Source organism: Bos javanicus, chromosome 7 (assembly GCF_032452875.1).
Source record: "Bos javanicus breed banteng chromosome 7, ARS-OSU_banteng_1.0, whole genome shotgun sequence".
Taxonomy (NCBI): Eukaryota; Metazoa; Chordata; class Mammalia; order Artiodactyla; family Bovidae; genus Bos; species Bos javanicus.
Window position 1 is genome coordinate 83,116,501 of NC_083874.1, and position 23,595 is coordinate 83,140,095.

At 38.4% G+C, this 23,595-nt stretch overlaps 1 protein-coding gene and 1 long non-coding RNA gene across 3 annotated transcripts in view; one reads left to right on the top strand and one right to left on the bottom strand.

The window, feature by feature from the left end:
* LOC133251642 (uncharacterized) overlaps window positions 1–23,595 on the top strand; it is a 72,068-nt gene that overhangs the window by 34,522 nt on the left and 13,951 nt on the right. Inside the window, exon 2 of the long non-coding RNA XR_009737711.1 lies at window positions 19,039–19,134. This is a non-coding gene — a long non-coding RNA (uncharacterized LOC133251642). The remainder of the gene's footprint in view (window positions 1–19,038; window positions 19,135–23,595) is intronic.
* HAPLN1 (hyaluronan and proteoglycan link protein 1) overlaps window positions 12,011–23,595 on the bottom strand; it is an 81,319-nt gene continuing 69,734 nt past the window's right edge. For both annotated transcript variants that reach the window (XM_061424337.1, XM_061424338.1), the window contains exons 4-5: window positions 18,202–18,504; window positions 12,011–15,624 (exon numbers count right to left, since the gene is read on the bottom strand). In XM_061424337.1, coding sequence (XP_061280321.1) covers window positions 15,335–15,624; window positions 18,202–18,504 — 593 coding nt within the window. In that variant the 3' untranslated portion in view covers window positions 12,011–15,334. The remainder of the gene's footprint in view (window positions 15,625–18,201; window positions 18,505–23,595) is intronic.

Here is a 23,595-nt window from a genome sequence, read left to right on the forward strand (position 1 = left end):
ATGAGCAGTTTACAATGCAACAGTGAATGTAGACCCTTAAACACTTCAGTTTGATTGTTTAAACAGGGAGCTTTCAGCTTATTTTATTAAGAAGTATCTTGGGCTTTATGAAGAGCATTGTACAGAGAGCAATGGTTTAGGTCAGGCAGTTGTGTTCTAAATGAAACCCTATTATTCACTGGAAAAGGTCAAATGTAAAATGGCTATTTTTGAAAAGGTGACTCTCACATAATTCCTTTGTATTTTAATAAATAGCATATTCATGGATACTTTAGTCTTTTACAAGGCACATTTTTGGTGCCTTGGCAAATACGGCCATGTAGTATTTTCACTGATCAACACCTTACTGATGGCAGGGCCTATAGACCACAAAAAGCAAGACTAAACATTGTAAAGTTGTTTGTATGTTATGGCTCTTTGCGAGAGAACCAGACATTTGTATCCTTTGCCTGAGGCTGCTTAGAGACAGTTTAGCTGCCAAATAAAGTTGCTAAATGGGCTTTTAATTTACTGTATATATCTGAACCTGAGGATAATGTTGTATCTGAGAACTGGCTTGTGGAAGAAGCTAAATTTGACTGTTATCACCATATAAGTGGTCATATTTGTTTGACTCTTTTAGTTTGGAGAAAAATATTTTTACAGCAGTGCTGAGATAATATGTTTGAATTAAATGTAATGGGTAGAGTCACTCTGGAAAGATTTTGCTCGGAAAATGACTTTTTTCTAAGCCCTTTTCCATAATAAAATAGAAAATTTTATAGGCTGTTTCCCCCCATCAAATAATATTTACTAGTTATATATTTTGATGACACAGGCCTTTGTTTCTTTTCTTCAGTTGTTACCTTTGATGATTTTGCCTAAGTATGTTGTCAGTATATACCCTTAAATCAAGAAACCCTAGGGTCTGGCAGGCAGGAGGAAGTGATAATGTTTTACAGGATATAGTCACCATATATAGGATTTGTTAGAAGTGAGGGGGCAGTAGAGGGAAGGGGTTGAAGAAACAGCTGCCTGGAAGTTGCTTTCCTCCTCTCAGAGCTCTAGTAGTCTGTGAAATCATGACCAGGAAAGTCACAAAGAGAGGACCCCCTTCCTGAGTCCTCCTAGGCACCCCCAGGAGGACACATTTCCAGATGGGAATTATCAGACAACGAACCTCTTAGAGTCTGGCCCTGCAGGGCTCTGGACATGCTGTTTACAGACTTTTCCAGAAAAACAGAATTGTGTTAATAATGACTGAATGGCATTTTTCCATAGTTGGCTGTTGGTAATGACTGAAAGGTATTTAAAACGCAGTTTACTAGTCTGATGTGCATCTTGTCATTACCACTTAACTTAGGTGCTGGTACTCTACATTGATTTTTAAAGTTTTACATATGCTTTGCATTTATATTGTTCATAAAAAGCTTTTTGTCCAAAAACTTTACCAGTTGGCAATTTAATTCTTTCCAAAAATGTCTCTTGTTTAAATATGAAATCACAGCTTGCACTTTTATCAAAGAACTGCTTATCTTGAACATAATTATTTTGAATTTTTAAATTGTAGATAAACCTAGTCACATAAAATTGTAAATACTATATACTTCAAAATATTACCACCTTCTATTAGCAAAATCTAATATTAGCAATGCTAGTGACCTGTATTTTTTTTATAAAAAAAAGTATTTTGTTTATAAAAGCTTTTCTCCTAAAGATAAAGATTCCATTAATGCTAGCTCAAAGGGATCAGCTTAGCAGCTGGTGAGTGGCATGCGGTATGTAAACACTTTTAATATAAAAATGTCACGAATCTAATACAGTTATTCAGGTGATTGTAATTTTAAGTGCAATTAAATCAATGCATCTATGTACATATGATATTTAAAAATTTTTCTCTTCATTTGTAGCCTAATCTTGAGTTACTTAGCTTGTTTATTTTGAGTCTCTGACTACTAACCTTAACCCCATTTTTCCAGCATTTTGTTCAGCACTAGTCCTTATATATTGGGCTTCCCTGGTGTCTCAGAGGTTAAAGCATCCGCCTCCAATGTGGGAGACCTGGGTTCGATACCTGGGTCAGGAAGATCCCCTGGAGAAGGAAATGGTAACCCACTCCAGCACTCTTGCCTAGAGAATCCCATGGACAGAGGAGCCTGGCGGGCTACAGTCCATGGGGTCGCAAAGAGTCGGACACAACTGAGCGACTTCACTTCACTTCAGTCCTTAAATTATCAGGAGGTTGTTGCCATACTGAAAGTTTAGAATTCACTTTGAAATTTCAGGAATTTTTCCTGCTCCTAATGCTATAGAAAAATGTGTATATGTGAAAAAAAGATTTTAAATTTCTATTCAGGGCTTACACGGCAATTGTTTACCTGAGCACTTAGGAGAGAGAGGAAGCCCTCAGGGTGTGGATGAACAAATTCAGTGTTTAGGAAGAAATAATGTCTGTATTGTCTATTATATGTGAGGGGGCACAGTTTGAGAGCTGCTGATATAGATGACATTGTCTGGCTAGACCAATTTGGAAACATTTCAGTCAAACCTGGAAGTTGGTCTGCTTTCGCAATTGGTACATTCTCACAAGTTCCACTGGGACAAGTTCCATGCATTTCCATTCCTCTATCCAGATGCAGAGGAGCACCTGGGGGCTTGGAAATTTGTCTCATGACCCTAATTTCTTCACATATTTACTAAGACCAACTCATATTAAATCGCCCAACAAAACCTGAACAAGCCTCAATAATTGTGTTTTCCTGAACACAAGTTGCCTTTCATTAAAGGCTACAGGGGCTTTCCTAATAGCTCAGTTGGTAAAGAATCTGCCTGCAATGCAGGAGACCAGGGTTTGATCCCTGGGTAGGGAAGCTCCCTGGAGAAGGGAATGGCACCTCATTCCAGTACTCTTGCCTTTAGAATTCCATGGACAGTACAGTCCATGGGGTCACAAAGAGTCTTTCACGACTGTGCGACTAACTTTCCTTTCCTTTCAAAGGCACATGAAGAGGAGAAACTCAATTGTTTTAAGATGAAAAGTTAGATTAGGTGGAACTCTACAGATTTGCCAGCCATCTGGTTCTGTCACAAACTCCTCAGGGATCCTGAACATATTTGCAACTGAAAAGAATTTGAACTTGAATGACTTTTAAATTGGGATGTAAAATGTGGCAACCCAGACTAGGCACAGATACTTATCAAGGACTAAGGAATAGATTTATTTTGAAAAAATATTTTCAAAGAAAATATTTCAAAGAAAAGAAAAGATATTTTCTTTTCTTCAGAGAAAATTAAAAAGAATGCATGCACATTAATTATTCAATAAAAACTCTTTCCCTAAAATTAAACGGAAGAAGGAACTCATAGGGCCTGGACTCCAGCTTAGGCCTGTTCATGCTGATCATGCTCGGCCACCTTTCCAATGGACTCTGAACTCTGTGTTTAGTGCCTATGGAAACAACAACAGAAGGATAAGACCCCCTCCAGACAGGAGAACCTTGAAGATCGTATCTAGGTTACTCATCGCCTAAGAGAAAACATACACTAATCACCCCTTCCTCTGTATCTATCAGAGTGTGACCTCGGGTTTATTGATTATTGGCTAACTGTTTGACTGTTTGAGCACTTGAGCACATAGCACGTGGATGAGGGGGTCATTGGGATTGTATTTTCCTTGGTTTATGTAAGTCTCAAGGAATTTGGAGTGGTGGGTTCAGACACGTACACATGGGGTATAAAAGATTTTCACAAATGCTGGTCGGGGTCCTTGGCTAAGAGGAGACTCTGCCTTGGGCCCGGGGGTGTAATAGACTGCACTCCACTCTCTGCATTGTCCTTCTGAGTGAGTTTGTTTCCCGGAATGCATGGCTACAACAAAACTATACTTAAAAGCTATATTTTAAATTAATCCAAAAAGTCTTCTGCTCTGTGACCTTTCTCATTTGCCAGTTTGCAGGGAACCACATTATCAGTTGTTAAATTCTTAAGTAAAGGAAACTTCTTATAAAGAAAATCCAAAGTGTAATTAGTTTAGTTTAGAGACTATAGATTATACTTTAGTTTAGAGACTATATCCCATGGGTGGAGGAGCCTGGTGGGCTGCAGTCCATGGGGTCGCTAAGAGTCAGATATGACTGAGCGACTTCACTTTCACTTTTCACTTTCATGCATTAGAGAAGGAAATGGCAACCGACTCGAGTACTCTTGCCTGGAGAATCCCAGGGATGGGGGAGCCTGGTGGGCTGCCGTCTATGGGGTCGCACAGTGTTGGACACGACTGAAGCGACTTAGCAGCAGCAGCAGCAGAGACTATAAAGTAACATATCTTATTTTCATTTTGGAAATTTTCTTATCTTTTTTTAATTGAAGTAAATTTGACACATAACATTGTATAAATTTAAGGTGAAATGTTGTATAATCCAGAGTCACAAAACACACCTCGGAGGACACTCAAGACAGTGGAAAGTGAAAGTGAGTCCCTCAGTCGTGTCTGATTCTTTGTGACCCCGTGGACTCTGCAGTCCACAGAATTCCCCAGGCTGAAATACTGGAGTGGGTAGCCTTTCCCTTCTCCAGAGGATCTTCCCAATCCAGGAATCAAACCCAGGTGTCCTGCATTGCAGGTGGATACTTTACCAGCTGAGCTACCAGGGAGGCCCCTCAAGACAGTGGAGTACAGTTTATTATGCCAGCGGGTCCAAGGGGAATCAGTTCACAACAAGGACCCTGATGTTTCTGAGAGGCCCAGTTTTATACCCCCCACTAAGTGACTGGTCACATGTTAGCAACCTCTTTGTTGTATATGATTGAGTTTTACAACAAGTGGGTGCTAGGAGAACAAACAAGGTTAAAACTTGGGGGGGGACAGTGATTATACATAAAGGGGGGTGTCTCCATTATTAATCTAACAGGGGCTACCTGACCTCAACTACAATCTCCGTTTGTCATCTGTAGGGAGGGAAGATGTCACTAGGAGACCTGGTTTACACTAGCAATGGTTTCTTCACTCTTGGGCAGGGTTCAGGCCCAGTTCACATCCTGTCTGTAAGACGGATGACAGGCTTCAAGATGGAGTCTCTCCTGCTTTCTTCACACTGGCCCCAACAATACAACATGTTGATTAGATACATTTATATACTGTAATCTGATTCTCATGTAGTACTAAGACCACTATCACATTACATAATATTCATTTCTTTTTTGTGTGTGATGAGAATAAAATCTAGGAAGGGATTATTTCATTTTCAGATCAGACACCTCTTCAGCACTTTCTCCCTCAATTAAGCTGCACCTGTTTTGAGATGTGCAGTGAGCAGTATGTGAGAGCCTGGGCTTCTGGAACCATGTAGGAAGTGAAGAAGTATGTAGGGGGTTTGCTGTCAACAAACTTGCAGTGTTTCTTTATCAGAAATGTCACATATCAGAACACAGGTGACCAAGTGGTGTGTCAGAACATAACTTTCAGTTTATGGCAAACTGGCATACACCAATTTTAGATCCCTTAAGAATCATTAGTAAGAACCTCACAGCCCCTGCCTACCACAATCCCCCATTAACAACCCAAATTGCATTTATCTCCACTAAGGGGCCTCCTAGATGATGCTAGCAGTACAGAACCCGCATGCCAATGCAGGAGACATAAGAGACACAGGTTCAGGCCCTGGGTCAGGAAGATCCCCTGGAGAAGGAAATGGCAACCTGCTCCAGTATTCTTGCCTGGAGAATCCCATGGAGAGAGGAGCCTGATGGGCTACAGTCTATGGGGGTCTCAAAGAGCTGGGCATGACTTAAAGTGACTTAGCACTTAGCACAAGGGAGTAATACCAACACACACCCAGACAACAGATGTTCCAGGATTATCATTTAAAGATGTCTCAAACCTTTCATGCATGTACTCAACAGTGGTTTCAAGACAGTAAATTCTAATTTTGAATCCTAGAGGGATGATCTTTTATCAATGAAAAACAGCTTCACTTACAAGAGGAAGATATGTTAAGCCAGGAAAAAATATTTTTGGTTCAAATGCTCATAGAATTATATATTGAGAAAATCCAACTTGTTCAGCCTATGCAGAAAACTTCCAAAGGAACATATACAACATAAATTTTACATTGTATTTGATTTCACAATTCAATAAATGTTTGTAAAAACCCACATTTGTGGAGAATTTTGATGATTCATTTGAAAACTACATTGACAATGACAGAATCATTTTCATCCTAGAAATATGGGTACAACTTGTGAGGCCCAGATTTTGACTGTGGGGCAAGAACTGTTGAGGTCTTAAATTGATCATTACCAGATTAAAGAAGGAATAACTTGCTTTGTACAGAGCACAGTATATAGTCGACTAAAGGGTAATCTTTGTAAGTTTAAGGTCTTGGACTTTTGTACAGAATTGCTATTTATACTGTGCTTGAAAAGGAAATCACAAATGATGATGATGATTAATGATAAATATAGCATTTATTGAACACTCACTAGTGCCAGACACCCTTAAAAGCATTTAACTCATTTAATCAACAAATAAACTTAACCAGTGGATAAATGCTGAGATGGATCTCCTGATCTTAGGCACTTCTATTGGACCGCTGCGGATAAGATACTAGAGATGGGTAAGATACCCTAGGACTTTTTGGAGAAGGTCAACTTTGACTGAATCCCTGGAGGTGGCTGGTTTCAGGAAGAGCACACCTAGCTAGCTCAGATGGACATTAAGACAAGAGCTTGGTTGTTTTCCTTACAGCCAATTTAACAAAGCTTCACTGAGGCTTTAGTTCCACTGGTTTCTTTGTTTTCTTTTTACGCTGATCATCCACCTTGTAATAGAAAACCCAAGCTGTTTCCCCAAAAGGCACTATTACCTGTCTTGGGGATGTAGGGAAACTTGGAGGGTATGTTTTGAGCTGTTAGTTTGATTGGAAAGGAGTATTCACTAGCAGTGACTGGAAGAGTGAGGGACATTAAGTGCCCTAAAAGGTGAGATAATTCCACACAGTAAAGAACCATTTTATCCAAAATGTGCATGGCATTTCTGAGAAACACTGCAGGTGATTCAGATCCTCCCCAAGAGATATCCAGGGAGATTTTATATTGGCAGGCCTGTAATAGAAGATACAGTGGAGAGCAATTCATAAAATCAAGTCTGGAATATTTTTTTCAAGTTTTTTTTTTTTTTTAGAAATTGTTAGACTCCAGTGAGAAGGCAATGGCACCCCACTCCAGTACTGTTGCCTGGAAACTCCTATGGACAGAGGAGCCTGGTAGGCTGCAGTCCGTGGGGTCGCTAAGAGTCAGACACGACTGAGCGACTTCACTTTCACTTTTCACTTTCATACATTGGAGAAGGAAATGGCAACCCACTCCAGTGTTCTTGCCTGAAGAATCCCGGGGATGGGGGAGCCTGGTGGGCTGCCATCTATGGGGACGCACAGAGTCGGACACGACTGAAGCGACTTAGCAGCAGCAGCAGCAGTAAGAATGAACTAATATTATAGCACAATAATTTGTTAAATAATTTTTGTGTAATGCATCTTTGCTGTGGAGATTTCAGAAGTAGAAGGAAAAAGGATAACCCTCACGAGTATGTGTATATCCTTCTAGACTTTACTATGCATGTTAATTGCACAACGATGACATCACGAAGACATCACACAATTTTTTAATTGCCTTTTTTTAGTATTTGCATGGAAGGAAGGAAGTTTCGTAGCCTCAGATCAGTACTCTCTGCTTGTAAATTTTTGAAGTTTTTAAAAGGATTTTATATGGGAAAAGACATCAAATACTTATATTTCAAATAGCAGTAAGTGTTACTGATGTTTTTTTCAGTGTTTTATTTATCTTTGCATTATTCCAAACAAGATTGGAAGTGATTTATTTACATCACATGTCAAAACTGACTTTTGAAGTAGTGCTTTGGTCAGTAAGATAAGGGCATTTCTGCAGACTACTATCATCGCGATAGCTTTCCTCCACTGACTCTCTAAGGCATTAGGCAGCAGTCTCTAGATACTTTTATGCTGTCTATTGATTTGAGAGTTTCTAAGTTTTCACAGTTCATCCTGAGCAGTGCTCTCCCTCCAAATCCTGATGCCTGAACTTTCCTCTAATGATCATTTAATAGGGAGCCAGTTCTCAAAGGAATTGTCATGCTTCAACAATTTGCTTTATCTGTTTGGTAGTGGCAAATTGTTATATTGTTAGTGCACTTTTCTAATTAATATTTATTCTTTTTGATCCACTCAATACGGTATATTTTTCTTTAGAATTTAGAATTCTTCTTCTTGGTGGGGAGGATAAAAATAGAACTTTATGCTCTCTTTTTGCACAGGCGATATTCTGGTAGGAAGCCTCACGCCTTGTGCCACTGGTACTAGTCCTTTCTTTGTTAGTTGAAAGCCAGGGAAGGAAAGGTCAGGTCCCACTTCCTCTGTCAGTGCTAGACCATTGCCCTCTGTGCTCTCTGGAGAGGCCAGAGAACTAAGGAAGCTGAAGAATGGCTGGAGGATATTTCAAACTAATTAATTGCGTTGTTCATGTCTTCCACGTGCCTCAGCGTGAGTTGCAACTGACTCAACTAACTCTATCAGATTCACAGGCCAGTTAGGAAATGACTTATAGCTTTACTGACATAGTTTACACATCGTATATTTTCTAGAATTGATGACTCAATTTAGCAAGCGTTTATTTACAGACATAATGGAAAATAAGATACTATAAAATTTAAGAGTACTTTTCTTCCTTTTCCCCAAATATTCAGATTATGAATAATTTTCATTTTCTTTCTTTCCTATTGTATGTTGGCTTTTTGTTTGTTTATTTATATTTTTGGTCCAAGGGTCCATGTTGTAATATAAAGCTCACTGTGAGAATAGGTTCTTCTTCCTAAAATATAACTAAATCTCAGAAGCAATTGGCTTCAAGTGGAGTTTGAATTCTTGTCCCCAAAACGTTTTACACAATTATTGTTATAGCCCTGGGATTTTGGTAGTTTAGATGGGAAAGAATTTGATGTTAGGATATATGTGGTTTATAGTAGTTTTTACAGAAGTGACTGTGATAGGGCAGGCAGGCAGGCAAATGGCTTCTTAGAACACATCTGCTAATATAATGGAAACTATTACTTGGAGAAAAAGAGTAAATCAAATGAATCCAATGTTCACATTTGAAGAATTTCTGAGTTTGATCAAATTCAAACCGATTATACTATTTTAAAAATTATTTTAAATTGCAAACTATAAATATCAGTCCAACCATTTATCAGTGGAATGGTTTTGATTTTTTTCCTGCTAAGTCTGTTAAGACCAGTGTTTCTCAACCCTGACTACATATTAAAATTTACCAGAGGTCTGTGACAGAAGATTCGAACAATCCTGATGTCCAGGTTGCACCTTTGACCATGATCTGTGGCAAAGAGACCCAGGCCTCAAAGTTTTTCTAAAGCTCCCTAGGTGATTCTAATATGCTGCCAACTGCTTTAATATATTACTACATTTTCATGTATATTGAACTGAAAGGTTGGCCTTTAAAAAACATTTTTTTTTTTCTATTAGAACAGTAGACTTTGCTTCTCAGCCACTTGAAGTTAGGCTCTCAGCACAGGAATTAAGTGCTTTCCCATGGAGGGAGGATGTTCAGTTTGGCTGACCTCGAGTACAAGCAGAGCCACAAAGTACTTTATTTATCTTTTCCCTGGGCTCACAGCAATCATTACACGTGAATATGTTTATTTATCAGAATAATAAATGAATGGTTCTGCAGTTTTGTTTCAGATTCACATGTAAGATTCTCAGCATTTTCAAAGAAGGGCCTTTCAAAGACTTAAAACTTCAAAATTTCCTGCTTTTTGTTTTCTACTCATATGTATGAGTTTTGGCAGGGAAAATTTTCATTGACTAAAATCAAAGGGAGAAATAGTGAAAAAAAATTTAAAAACAACAAAAATCCCAGATATTTCAAGCAGAATGAAGAGCTGCCAATTGAGCCCCTTACTTAGAAAGAAAAATATGGGAATGTGGTATTCTTAGAATTTACCACCATCTGAGAATCTCATATTTGTTGATCAAACCAATAGGTTCATCCCTAGAAAATGAAGAATCTGAGCTTTCTCTCCACCTTGAGAATAAACCCTTGAATAAACACAGCTCACGCTGCAGTCAGACACCAACTGAAAGAAAGAAGCATCTTTTAATAATGGAGGCATGTGGAACTGGACAACTTCAGTGGACAGGGATAAGCTGAGAAGGAAAATTGTTTAATTTCAGAGAAGACATGGAGCTACTCTCTGGGCTGACCCAGGTTGTCTCAGATGATGAGTGGCTATAGAGATGACAAAGCTTTATTGGTCTGAAACAAATATAGAGAAAATAAGCTTCACTTGTTCTTAGTGGAAAAAAAAAATGTGTGTGCAGTGAATTTCCTCCTAAAGATTGGAGCAAGTAGCCTGCTGTCAGTATCCTAAATACATCACCTACAGAGAGATAAGGACTCCAGAGTCATCTTAAGCTGTGCCCTCTAAATAATGCTAAATGAAGGGCTGAAGAAATCACACTACCCAGTAATGCTTTAATGTAACACTTTACTTTTTGGTGGCTCAGCAGTAAAGAATCCGTCTGCCAATGCAAGAGATGCATGTTTGATCCCTGGGTCAGAAAGATTCGCTGGAGAAGGAAATGGCAACCCACTCCAGTATTCTTACCTGGAAAATAAGATGGACAGAGGAGCCTGGAGGACTACAGTTCATGAGGTTGCAAAGAGTTGGACACAACTGAATAACTGATCAACAATTCTTGCATATCTGATCATCCTGGACAAGGTCCCTTCTGCTCAAGAAGGTAGTCTTCTCAAGACTAAGACTTTAGTATTAAGCCTTGTCACTTGATAGGGAATTAAGGGGACTACATCTGAACAGTGAACTTATTTTTATTTAAGCAGTATTCTAAAGGAGATCAGTCCTGGGTGTTCTTTGGAAGGAATGATGCTAAAGCTGAAACTCCAGTACTTTGGCCACCTCATGTGAAGAGTTGACTCATTGGAAAAGACTCTGATGCTGGGAGGGGTTGGGGGCAGGAGGAGAAGGGAACGACAGAGGATGAGATGGCTGGATGGCATCACGGACTCAATGAACATGAGTTTGGGTGAACTCTGGGAGTTGGTGATGGACAGGGAGGCCTGGCATGCTGCAATTCACGGGGTCACAAAGAGTTGGACATGACTGAGAGACTGAACTGAACTGAACTGATGGAAACCCATAGGACCTTTCAGTATTAGTACCAAGCAGGTTTGTGTGGGATTTGGCTATAATAATACAAGAGGTTTGCTGGAAAAGTTAAGATGATACCTTTCATCTGTGTGAAAACTTAAACGTTAAAGAAACATGATTTAATTTCATGTTACCCTTAGACTTTTTTCTCCAAGGTTGTTTAATGTATTCCAAGTAAGTATGGGAAAAAATTTAAAGTAAACTTTTCTGTTTGAATGTCAGTAACCCAAATTGTTTTAGATGCTTGCATTCAAGTCATTGCACCAGTAATAGACTCTTGCACTCAAGAATCCATTTTTAAATACCAAAATATCCAGAAACTGTCTTCCACATTGAAAATTCAGAAGGGATGGAAATATTAACAAATATGTTCCTTTTTATTGGACTATAAAGTGCATGAGAAGGACTTCAGCAAGAAAATTAAAAACCTTTTTAAAATTTAGCTGTGTATGTAGTTTAAATATATAAATCTATTCAAGGATACACTGTGAACCAGATGAACCAAATAAATTATACTTTGAATCATAGTAGATTTGGGGATAATACTATTGCTGATTTAGTTACACTACAGATATACTCCTTTTGTTGCTGTTGTTGATAACTTTGCAAAATATAGGAAATAGGAATTGGTAGGTGTTTACAATTTGAAGTCAACTGTATCAGAGCAAGGATGAGTTAAACGTCTTTTCTTGAGATAATGCATTTATGGGGTTTGACACAAAGAAAAATAGCTAAGATTCTACAACTCAGAAGAATCAAGAGATACTGCAGTAACATAAAATTGACTTTTAATGTTTGTTTACCAGTTCATTGTATCTTACAGAAAATGAAAACATTTTTTTTTTTTTTGTAATACAGATATGGTTCTTCTCAGATTTGTACTCAGTAGGTATTAAATGCCTTTAAATACTGACTTCCTTTTAATCAGGTGGCTTAATAATGACTTGTATTTTTCATTTCTTTCATTGTACATCATTGCTACGCTGGCAGTAGTGAGCTACGGTACAGTTAACTTCTCAACACAACTATGTCAGTTATCCACTGATCATTCTTTATGTATTCTATGCTGAGAATGAATAAGCGATTCCCTTTTCATCCTTCCCTCCTTAGTGGTCAACTACTCCTTGAGACCACCATATTCTTTGGAGCACTGAAATCAAGAAACCCAGTATGGCTGCCAGCAACCAAATTGGAATCTCCTTTGAGACTACTTCTAATTGCCAAAATAATAAGCAACTACATTATTGCATAAAATAAAACTTTAACAGGTACCGGCCCCCTTTCTATGAAAGAAAGTTTAAATTTACAAATACCATATTTGACTAGAAATTACTGTGATAAAACATGGCAGCAGTTGGTAAAAAATGGCTTCCAGTGTTAATGTAACTAACTTGTTTTCATTCTTATACTGCCTTTTATAGGTATCATTTCTTTTGTCTATTTTTTCAAATGTAGGCTTGTCAGTGAAATATGCAGATATACTTTGTTCCTTAAATGGGCCAAGTGTTAATTATGAACGAAATGATCAAAGCAAGATTTCCTAACCAGACTCCCATCTCATCCCTCTGTTGTTCTTAGTACCCAAGTCTGAGTAGCAATTGTTGAATTAGCCAGTGTTAGCCAGTGTTGTACCAACTTTACGTTAGGAATTGTGTTAGTATAACCTTTTTTTTCCAGACACTCTCAGTGAAGTATCTTGAGGAATGAAATAGGAAAATAGATATTTGGTGAAAATGGCAAAATAAGAATATTAAAAAGAAACACTTATTCAAGGAGGAGTCCAAAAGGGTATGGGAATTCTGATCCTTTGGGAGAAGTCAGAAGATAAAAATTCTGCCCAGCAGTATTCATTCTGTTAAGATTTTTTTCCCCAAGCATGGAAAAATGGTGTGCAGTCAGTATAGACTTTAGTCAGCTAACAGTCACTCCAAAGATTTTTATCAGCACCAATTCCTATACTAGTAAGTATTCAAAAGTTAAGAAATGTTACTATGCTTAATATATAAAGGTAGAGTTTTGCAGCAATAACTGAAATTTGTATATCTGCTTCAATAGAAATTTCTTTCCACTTGTACTTCCAATAAGATTCTTGTAATGTGAGTAATAATCATTCAAGTATGGATTTCCTCTAGTGAGCTGACCTCACTTTTGAGGTACTAGAGTCACTGTTTTGGAGATAGTCCCTCTTTAAATAATATATTCATATTATCTTAGACCATTCAGGTATTTTTAATTTAGAAGTTTGAATTCTATTTGTATCAGCAGTGTTTGAGTTAAACTATACAATCTCTTTGGATTTGTATTTTTGTACAATTTGCATATCCAACCTACTGTAAAAATGTGCATGCATACATTCTCATCTTTTAATAGCAAAGCATCTGAAAATTTCCAGATATGCTTTTGACAGATGAAATGATCTACTTTTATTTACAATATTCTGCCTAGATAATATATGAGTATAGTTATGGTTTCATGGACTTCCAATTGTCCTATACCTTCCACACACATAACTCTACATTTATAGAGTAAATTTATTAGAATTATTACAGAGCTTTGAAGGCAACCACAATCAATTCAGGAAACAGATTTATTTACTCATGTTCATGGGAGGAAAATCTACATAAAAACATTCATGAAAGCATATCAGCTATGTCATACTTGGATTATTATCCTAAATCCCATTTATTAGAACTCATTGTCAAACAATGGGAAACCATGAAATGTAATTTGAATACAAATATTGGTCCCTGTGGGGTTTCAACACTCATAAAAATATAGGAAAACCGAGCTTTATTTAAGATTGGAGCTGCTAATGGGGAAAGTTGTTTTTTGAAGCTGGTCTTACCCTTTCATATAAAGCCCTGAAGATTTTAGTGTAAACTCTTTGACAGCTTCAGCATTTCATTTAAGCCTGATGATGATCAGCAAGAAAGTGACATCCATAACTGTTCACATTTTCTATATGGAGAAAGGTTAAAACTACTTTGTTGACTTTTTTACCCAAACACAGGCACCAGTTGGACTTCCTAGTCTATATACAAATAGGAATAATAAGAATTCTGAGAGTTGGGTTCTTATTTCTTGGTTAGGCAAGTATAGTTATTTATTCCTTCTATGATTTAAATTTTTGTCATGTCATGTAAATAAGAAGGAAATATTAAATATTTTAAAGTTAATTTTATAGGACAATAACACTTCATAGGCTAACATAAAATCAAGCTGCTAAATTTTACAATTTTTCTGTCCAGCAGTTTATCTATATAACTGCCCTGAGTAGATGCTAAATGCTGCTTAGCAAACGGCCCTTAGAATTTAAATATAATTCAGTAAAGCTACTCAAAAGAAAACAGTTCTTCTCAGGCATGTATAATTTTAATTAGAAGAAGGTAGGAATCTCTCATTGGTTATATATGATCTGCTGATTTTAGTTTCATACTTCATATAAATGGGGGTCTTAAGGGGTTTTAACTGTGCTTGTTATACATTGAAGTCCATCTGATTTTTTTTTTTTTGGTCAAAAAGGCAGGATTTTAAAGAGTAAAATATTCTGACTATTGGAGCTTTGAAATATTTTAGAAAAGTGTAGATTGTTCTCTTGCGAAACTAAGTGTTGTGCAACCTCTCAGAGCCTCAGTTTATGTAAAGAAGCCTATATTTCAAATCTGTTGCTCTAATCTGTTTATTGTAGTGCATTTCAAAATTGTACAAACGTGTAAAATTTGTGCTTGTGGCAGCTGCTGCTCTGAGTAGCTTTACTTTCCTTAGTTTAATCCTAGCAATCCTCAAGCTATTGCATGCCCCGATCATGAAAGGATACTTCACTGGGATGATGTAGCCTAAACAGTTTGGCTCTAAAACCTCCATATGTAGTGCTTCCCTTAAAATTATATTAATTTATAATATATATTGAATGATAATAGCTTTACAAAAACAAATTAATGAATTGGTCTTTATGAAAATGACTCTTTACAGTAAGTAAAAAAGGGTTATCACAGTTTTGGTAACTTGCATGAGTTCATATTGGAAAAAAAAAACAAAACCTTTCACTTCACATGTTCTTAATGACTTTCAAACTGATGTGCTTTAGGGGCACGCTCAGTTGTATGCTCTGAAGCAGTAGACACCATACAGCTTATGCTTTTTGTCTGGGAAACCCACGAAGCGCACTGCAGCCTCGCTAGGACTGCAGCGCCTTCTTGGCCTAGAGATGGGGTAGCGGACACTGCCGTCTGCCAACCAGCCTGCATCGCAACGGTCATATCCCAGAAGTTTCCAGGCAGCGAATATCTGGCCCACTTTAGCAATCTGAGCACCATCATTGAGACAAGCCTGCACCGCTTCGTCGTAGGTCAGCTTGGTGGGGTGGATCAGGTAGTAAAATCGGCCTGCAGAGAGAAGGAAAGAGGGTCAGTGGGCCTGTCTGGAGCTCAGCCCAAGAGAGATGGAAAGAGCCCCAAATGGAAGTGTTTCTCAATGCGGGGGGATATAGAGCAGTGTCTGTAGAGGTTCTGAAACATAGGCTAGTCAGTTAAAGGCAGTAACCCTAGATCTCTCTCCATTAAATTAGTTTTTTCCTTGCCCCTTAGTGTGTGTTCAGACATGCCCTTTTAGAGCGGTGAAAAAGAAAGGGGAAATGACAGATGCAGTCTCTGTTAGCCAATTAGTGGCTAAAAGGGCCCTTCTGTGGCATTAGAGAAGACAGAATTCCATGTTAAAAGCAAGAGCTATTTAAATTCTAGCTGTAGCAAGACTGAAGCCCAGCACAAGTTTCTGGAGAGGCAAAATTTGAATGTGAAAGGATCAAAAAACATTCCTGACAGAAAAGTCCATTTAAAAAAAATCAAAAGCCCTCAAGTCCTTTTCATTACAGGTATCAATAAGGCATTATTCTTATTCAAAGACTACAGTATGAAAATGCAAAACATACAGGAAGTCACTTGCCATAAATAGTACGGACTTAGAATGTGAACCCAGTCTGTTCACTCACTAGCAGAGAGGAAAGGAGTTAGTTGTTTTTTCCAACTTCCCTCTGTAGGAGCTTGGACACCTAACCATTTCTTGATTCACAAAAAAGAGCAAGTTAGCCTCAACCACTTACCTCAGTAGTGTTCATTACTGAGATTCCTTCAATTTGTACTAAATATGCATAAGAAGTATATGACACCAACTAACTAAAGTCATAGGCACCTACCAGTGCAAGATTTTCTCAGATTTTTAGTTTCAGGTAGAACAGGATCAGACTCTTACCAGGTTACACATTGTCACGTGATACCCTCCTGAAAAGTGAAAGTCGCTCAGTCGTGTCCAACTCTTTGGGAGCCCATGGACTATACAGAATACTGGAGTGGGTAGCCTTTCCCTTCTCCAGGGGATCTTCCCAACCCAGGTCTCCCACATTGCAGGCGGATTCTTTACCAGCTGAGCCACAAGGGAAGCCCAAGAAAACTGGAGTGGGTAGCCTATCCCTTCTCCAGTGGATCTTCCCAACCCAGGAATTGAACCAGGGTCTCCTGCATTGCAGGTGGATTCTTTACCAACTGAGCTATCAAGGAAGCCCTGATACCCTCCTGCCTCTCTTCAAATATAGATTATTGAAGTCTAAATTAGTGCTTGTCAGTTCTTTCTAGACTGCTGCTGCTACTGCTGCTAAGTCGCTTCAGTTGTGTCTGACTCTGTGCGACCCCATAGACCGCAGCCCACCAGGCTCCGCCATCCCTGGGATTCTCCAGGCAAGAACACTGGAGTGGGTTACCATTTCCTTCTCCAATGCATAAAAGTGAAAAGTGAAAGTGAAGTTGCTCAGTAGTGTCCGACTGTTAGCGACCCCATGGACTGCAACCTACCAGGCTCCTCCGTCCATAGGATTTTCCAGGCAAGAGTACTGGAGTGGGGTGCCATTGCCTTCTCCGTCTTTCTAGACTAAAAGGGTATAATTTGGAGAACGGGTAGTGGTCATGAGAGCATTAATAGAGGGTTAGTTCTATCACCTGTACCTGAGGCTGGCAAACTATAGCATGTGAGTCCAATGAGGTTTTATTAGAACACAGCCACACCCATCTGTTTAAGATTGTTCATGGTGGCTTTTGTGTTGTAGTTTACAAAGCTACATGAAATAGTTGCAACAGAGAGCATATGGCCCACAAAGCCAAACATATTTACTGTCTGACCTTTTGTTGATCCCTGATCCCTTTCTGTTTTCCCCATAGCATATCAACAGGCACCTAAAATGTAAAATAATGGGACCTGGGCCAGCCTCATGGGTTTGCAACCTGCACAGTTACACTGGGCCTCATGCTTGATTTAATGTTCTACTGTGTCATCTTAAAATTCTTAATAATTTTTTTTTTAACAAGGAGCCCACATTTTCATTTTGCACTAGGCCCCACTATCACATCTCTGGTTCTGAAAGAAGCAAGATAGGGTTGGGAGTTGTGCTGAATTCAACTAATCAGTCATCAGTACTGATGCAAACTGGATCTCTCACTTCTGCTTTTGCTTCCAGTGTTATTTCTACTTAATTTTCTTGCAAAGTTCTCTTAATCAGAGCTCTCTCTTTATCCAGCTCTCTATCCTAAGCTTTGCTGATGATCTATGAATACATTGACATTGTAATTTAAAGAAGAGCATGACACTGACGCCATCCTTACTTCAATGGAGAGATCTATATCCTATGGAGGGCACACAGTGGCAGCAGCATCTTTGGCAGTAAGAAAAAGACTCCATAAAACATGACAAACTATTTCACAGCAACAGTTGGATGCAATAAAACCAAAGAATCATGGAAATGTGTACTTTTGCTTGGTATCTGTGTGGATTTTTAAACATTATGATATTACAGAGCTTCTCATAATACTTCAAAGATTTTTCTTTTTTTAAGTAGATAAGATTAAAATTTTAATGTCATATCATAGTATGTATTGGTTTCTGGGATAACAAACAAGGTAGTATGGTTAATATCTTACCATTGAAATTGGATGTAAAACAGAAGACATCATATCTGCTTTTATCTTTGTCCCAAAACCCGTAGTTCCTGACGCCAGGGACTGTGTTCTGGCCTCCACAGGGTTCTCTGGGTTTTGTGATGGGATATTGCACAGACCCATCACTGAGCCAGCCAGCGTTGCACCAGTCCAGCCCACTCCGCCAGGCATCATACAGCTGATCAAAGGAGGCAATCACAGCATCCTGGTCCAGACAAGCCTGCTGTGCCTCATGAAAATTGAGATTGTAGCGCCCCAGTCGTGGAAAATAAGGGAATACTACACCTGTCCAAAGGAGAAAGCAAGGACTCATTAGTGGCACAAATAGTAAGAACTATTAGCAAATCCCACTTGAGTGGGGAGAACAGAATTACCATCAGATGAAGTAGCAGCTTTTTGCTCAAGTTGCAGTGTTTTCTAATGGTCCCATTTCCCTTCAAGCCTCTCAGCTCTGAGCATTTCACAATGAGCTATTTGGTCTGGTAACTTCAGTGATTTATCTGTTTTGCTAAGCATTCAACTCAAGCCTCATAATTCTCCTTTCTGAAATGATTCATCTGCAAATTATAGTTTTCAAGTTGCCCTCCCGGTGAACTTACCTTTTGCATATCTAACAAAAACCTAATTAAGAAGTCTTATTTCATATTAATAGGGTAATTTTTTACAGTGAGGCACTTCCATAAAAAGCATCCTGGCTCTCTTATTCATTTGTCTCAGCTTTTACTGTAGCTTAACTTAATTTCATTTTTTTTCTCTCCTTAAACAATACAACTAAAATAAAAGCTTTCATTTTTAAATATTTCTATTACTATTTTTCAGCTTCCGTATTCATGCATTGCAAACTGAAACTAAGTTTTCTAAACATTGATATTGCAAATAGAGAACAAAAGCCTTTAGAAGTTTGTCCTATACAAGGTACGTACAAAATAGACATCTGCCAAATAATTAAATATTTTAGAGGACAAAAACCCTTAGTCAATGTAGCACTTGGTGAAGATTTGGCGCTTGACTTTGCCTGGAAATATGCAACAGTTTTCCAAAGCATTTCTTTAGGTTGGTTCAAATCAGATTATTACGGGAGGTGACTGAGCTGTCTCACAACTTTCTGCACAGTTTCTTTAAAGAATAAGGGTTGCATCATAAAAAAACAAAGTTGTATCATTTGCTGGACTTTATGAAGGACCACTGAGTCAAAATGTCTTCTCCATGGTTGCTAAAAGAAAATTAATTTTGCCTTGAATTTTTTATTATAATGAGTAATAATTCATATTTTAGCATGTGGAATGTAAAAAACTGTCTGACTCACACAGTAATTTGGTGGATTATACCAAATGTGCTATTTTACGAGACGGCAGACCCTGTGCAAGATGGGTGCACAATCTACTAATAGTGTAACCAGTTGCACAGGAAATGTTTTCTTTTATCAGTTGTCCTGGAATATTCTACAGGAAGAAATTTCAAGAGCCTAAATCAAGTCGTGTCCACTGAAGGGCTCTGCAGGACACATTTGTCCCTGCAGGGCAGTCCAGCTGGCACCATCCACTAGAGGCAGAGATCCAGGAAGGCTTCCTGATCTCGTCCTGCCTTCTCAGGTTCTTGGCTGAGAGATCTGTAAGCTGAACTGGAGCCAAAAGGAAGGAGGAAAAGACTCTCTGGGTTGCCTTTGCCCCCTGTAGAGATGGGGGGATGGGGTGGGGAAAGCCTGGAGGCGACTCCTTCTAAGAAGGGCTGTGCCCAGGCATCCAACTAAGAGCCCAGTCAGCGCTGAGAAGGAGAAGCTTTAGTGTTCTCAGTCCCCTCACGCTTTGCATCCTCTTTTCTCAACAAGCCCAGGAATGCCAATGGAAAGGAAAATATTTCATTTTTCCAGTAGAGCTTTCCTTGGCAGCTAGACCTTAAGTGAGAGAAAATCTCAATGTATATAGACCTAAATTCAACCATTTAGGTTGAATTCCATTTCTCAAATAGCTCGAGATGGTAACAGTGGAGAAAGCAGGCTATTTTAATTTGTATAGTTTTAAAGACCTAGGCAACCTCTCAAGTTTTAATTCACCAGACTGATTTGGTGAACTCCCATAGGCATTGGGGAAATTTTTTCTTTAGTCATTTGTCCTTGATTAGCCATTGAATTATGTTTGATTTAGTTCCAAAAACAGTGTAATATATTTTTGAGTTCCTTTTACATTTAACATAATTTTACACAATCATTTCTCAAAGTCAAAGTGTAACCCTATATTAAAATTTCACTCTTTTTCAATGGTGAGAGTAAATGGTCAACTTACAGTAACTCAAAAAATTTACTTAGCAGATTTTAGTCAATGTTTGATGCTGGAAAGAACAAATTCCGAGTAAATCAAGGTCAATTTCCACATCCTCACCAACATTTTAAAAGTTTCACTTTATTGTACACATTTTAACAATCAGATGTTTTGTACAAGTGGGAGCATTTCTGGAACATGTTTATTAGTATTTTATTTATTTACTCGTTTTACTTCCAGCTAGTTAAGATTTCAACATCTAAGACTATAACTGCAGAAACTTTCTTGGCTCTGTGGAAAAATGTGCAATTCCTACAGTTGAATTATGGAGCAAATGGTGATTACTTTCATCCAGCATTACAAAAATAAGAAAAGTTAAACTTTCATGAGTGAGAAAGAAGGGTATATGATTATTTTCCAAGTATAATTATTTTATACTTATACGTCAAAATATAATCAAAAACTCTTTACTTTTCCCTGAAAGGCTGGTATGCATTACTACCAAGGGTATTAATAAGAAATATCCATCACATGGAAAAGGATAATATCAAGTGATGTGAGTAGTTTAGTGAATTGAAATATTTTTTAAAAGCACATTCTTTAAGACTTACAATTGCACGGTCCAGTTCATCTTAGTTGTTGGCAAATATCAATTTGTTGGTTATGTGAAAGATTTTCATGCCATGCTGCATATTAAAGCTAAAGGAAATTTCAATAACTCCATAAAGTAAATATTTTTTAATAATAAAAAGGTAGAGGCCATGCAGAACACTTGTACTTTCCACAGTATCTCTCAGAATGCCTTTCAGTGTTACATACATATATGGAATTAGCTTTCTATTTCTAAAAGTTCTCAGATCCTATTTTTTGTGAATTGGCCCCATTTTCATCAGTGGAAGACCAATAATACAGTGGAAGATTAGAAGTACAAATATCATGTTTTTCATATCATTATCTATATATTTATCAATTGCTCAAATGAATTCTGTAGGCCAAGCTACTCATGAATTTCTGGGGACACTTTCCTTGTTATATAAGGCTTACCTCTTGCTGGATGTTGTTTCTAGCAATGTGGGTAATTTGGTAGTAATCAGAGGGCTTTACCCTATCCAAGATTCTACATGAAAAAAATTATGCTTCCACAGCTAATTCCAATTCATATGTAGGTCAGTTTTTCAAAAGGGTTTACTTTAAAAAAAAAATCTGTGTGATTTGAAAAACAGACTTTAAAATACAACTAAGAGCAGGCATTATACTGAATACTCTAGGATACCTTGAGTTTGGGGGATGGTGTTTTTCTGCAAAGACTCCATGATTGTATGTGTGTATACACACACACACACATATAAAAATCTGACTCCAAGACAGAATGCTGCTGCTGGTGCTGCTAAGTCGCTTTAGCTGTGTCCGACTCTGTGTGACCCCATAGATGGCAGCCCACCAGGCTCTCCCATCCCTGGGATTCTCCAGGCAAGAATACTGGAGTGGGTTGCCATTGCCTTCTCCGCCAAGACAGAACAGAATCTTATAAATACAAACCATACAATTTTGGCATCTTGAAGTAGAACGATTTTTTTTCTAATTGGGAAAATTTTTTGAACAACATAGCATTTAATCTGGTATTAAAGGGCTAATATGATTAAAGACATTGTACAATTACAGTTGGAAAGGCAGCTTAATTATGACATTTAAAATGATACACTTCCTTAGTCTTATTTATGCATGTTAGAAGATTGACAAGGAGCTTAAGCAGAACTTGCCTGATTTGGTGATGACCCTAGTAAGGATGTAATTGATAGTGAAAAAAGGTCAGAACCTGGAATTCAGTTCAGTTCAGTTCAGTCGCTCAGTCGTGTCCGACTCTTTGCAACCCCATGAATCCCAGCATGCCAGGCCTCCTTGTCCATCACCAACTCCCGGAGTTCACCCAGACTCACATCCATCAAGTCAGTGATGCCATCCAGCCATCTCATCCTCTGTCGTCCCCTTCTCCTCCTGCCCCCAATCCCTCCCAGCATCAGAGTCTTTTCCAATGAGTCAACTCTTCGCATGAGGTGGCCAAAGTACTGGAGTTTCAGCTTTAGCATCATTCCTTCCAAAGAAATCCCAGGGCTGATCTCCTTCAGAATAGACTGGTTGGATCTCCTTGCAGTCCAAGGGACTCTCAAGAGTCTTCTCCAACACCACAGTTCAAAAGCATCAATTCTTTGGCGCTCAGCCTTCTTCACAGTCCAATTCTCACATCCATACATGACCACAGGAAAAAACCATAGCCTTAACTAGATGAACATTTGTTGGCAAAGTAATGTCTCTGCTTTTGAATATGCTGTCTAGGTTGGTCATAACTTTCCTTCCAAGGAGTAAGCGTCTTTTAATTTCATGGTTGCAGTCACCATCTGCAGTGATTTTGGAGCCCCCAAAAATAAAGTCTGACACTGTTTCCACTGTAAGAGCTAATAAATGATAACCACAAGGTATTTCTTCTGCTGCATGTGGTTTACCATAGCCTTCCAATTCTTATGTATATAATTGCTGCACTGTGAGCATTTACCCAAGACTCAGATGATCATTATATCTACTACTGTTGGCAGGAATCCCTTAGAAGAAATGGAGTAGCCATCATGGTCAACAAAAGAGTCTGAAATGCAGTACTTGGATGCAAGCTCAAAAATGACAAAATGATCTCTGTTCGTTTCCAAGGCAAACCATTCAATATCATGGTAATCCAAGTCTATGCCCCAGCCAGTAACGCTGAAGAAGCTGAAGTTGAACAGTTCTATGAAGACCTACAAGACCTTTTAGAACTAACACCCAAAAAAGATGTCCTTTTCATTATAGGGGACTGGAATGCAAAAGTAGGAAGTTAAGAAACACCTGGAGTAATAGGCAAATTTGGCCTTGGAATACAGAATGAAGCAGAACAAATGTTAATAGAGTTTTGCCAAGAGAACACCCTGGTCATAGCAAACACCCTCTTCCAACAACATAAGAGAAGGCTCTACACATGGACATCACCATAAGGTCAACATTGAAATCAGACTGATTATATTCTTTGCAGCCAAAGATGGAGAAGCTGTATACAGTCAGCAAAACAAGACAAGGAGCTGACTGTGGCTCA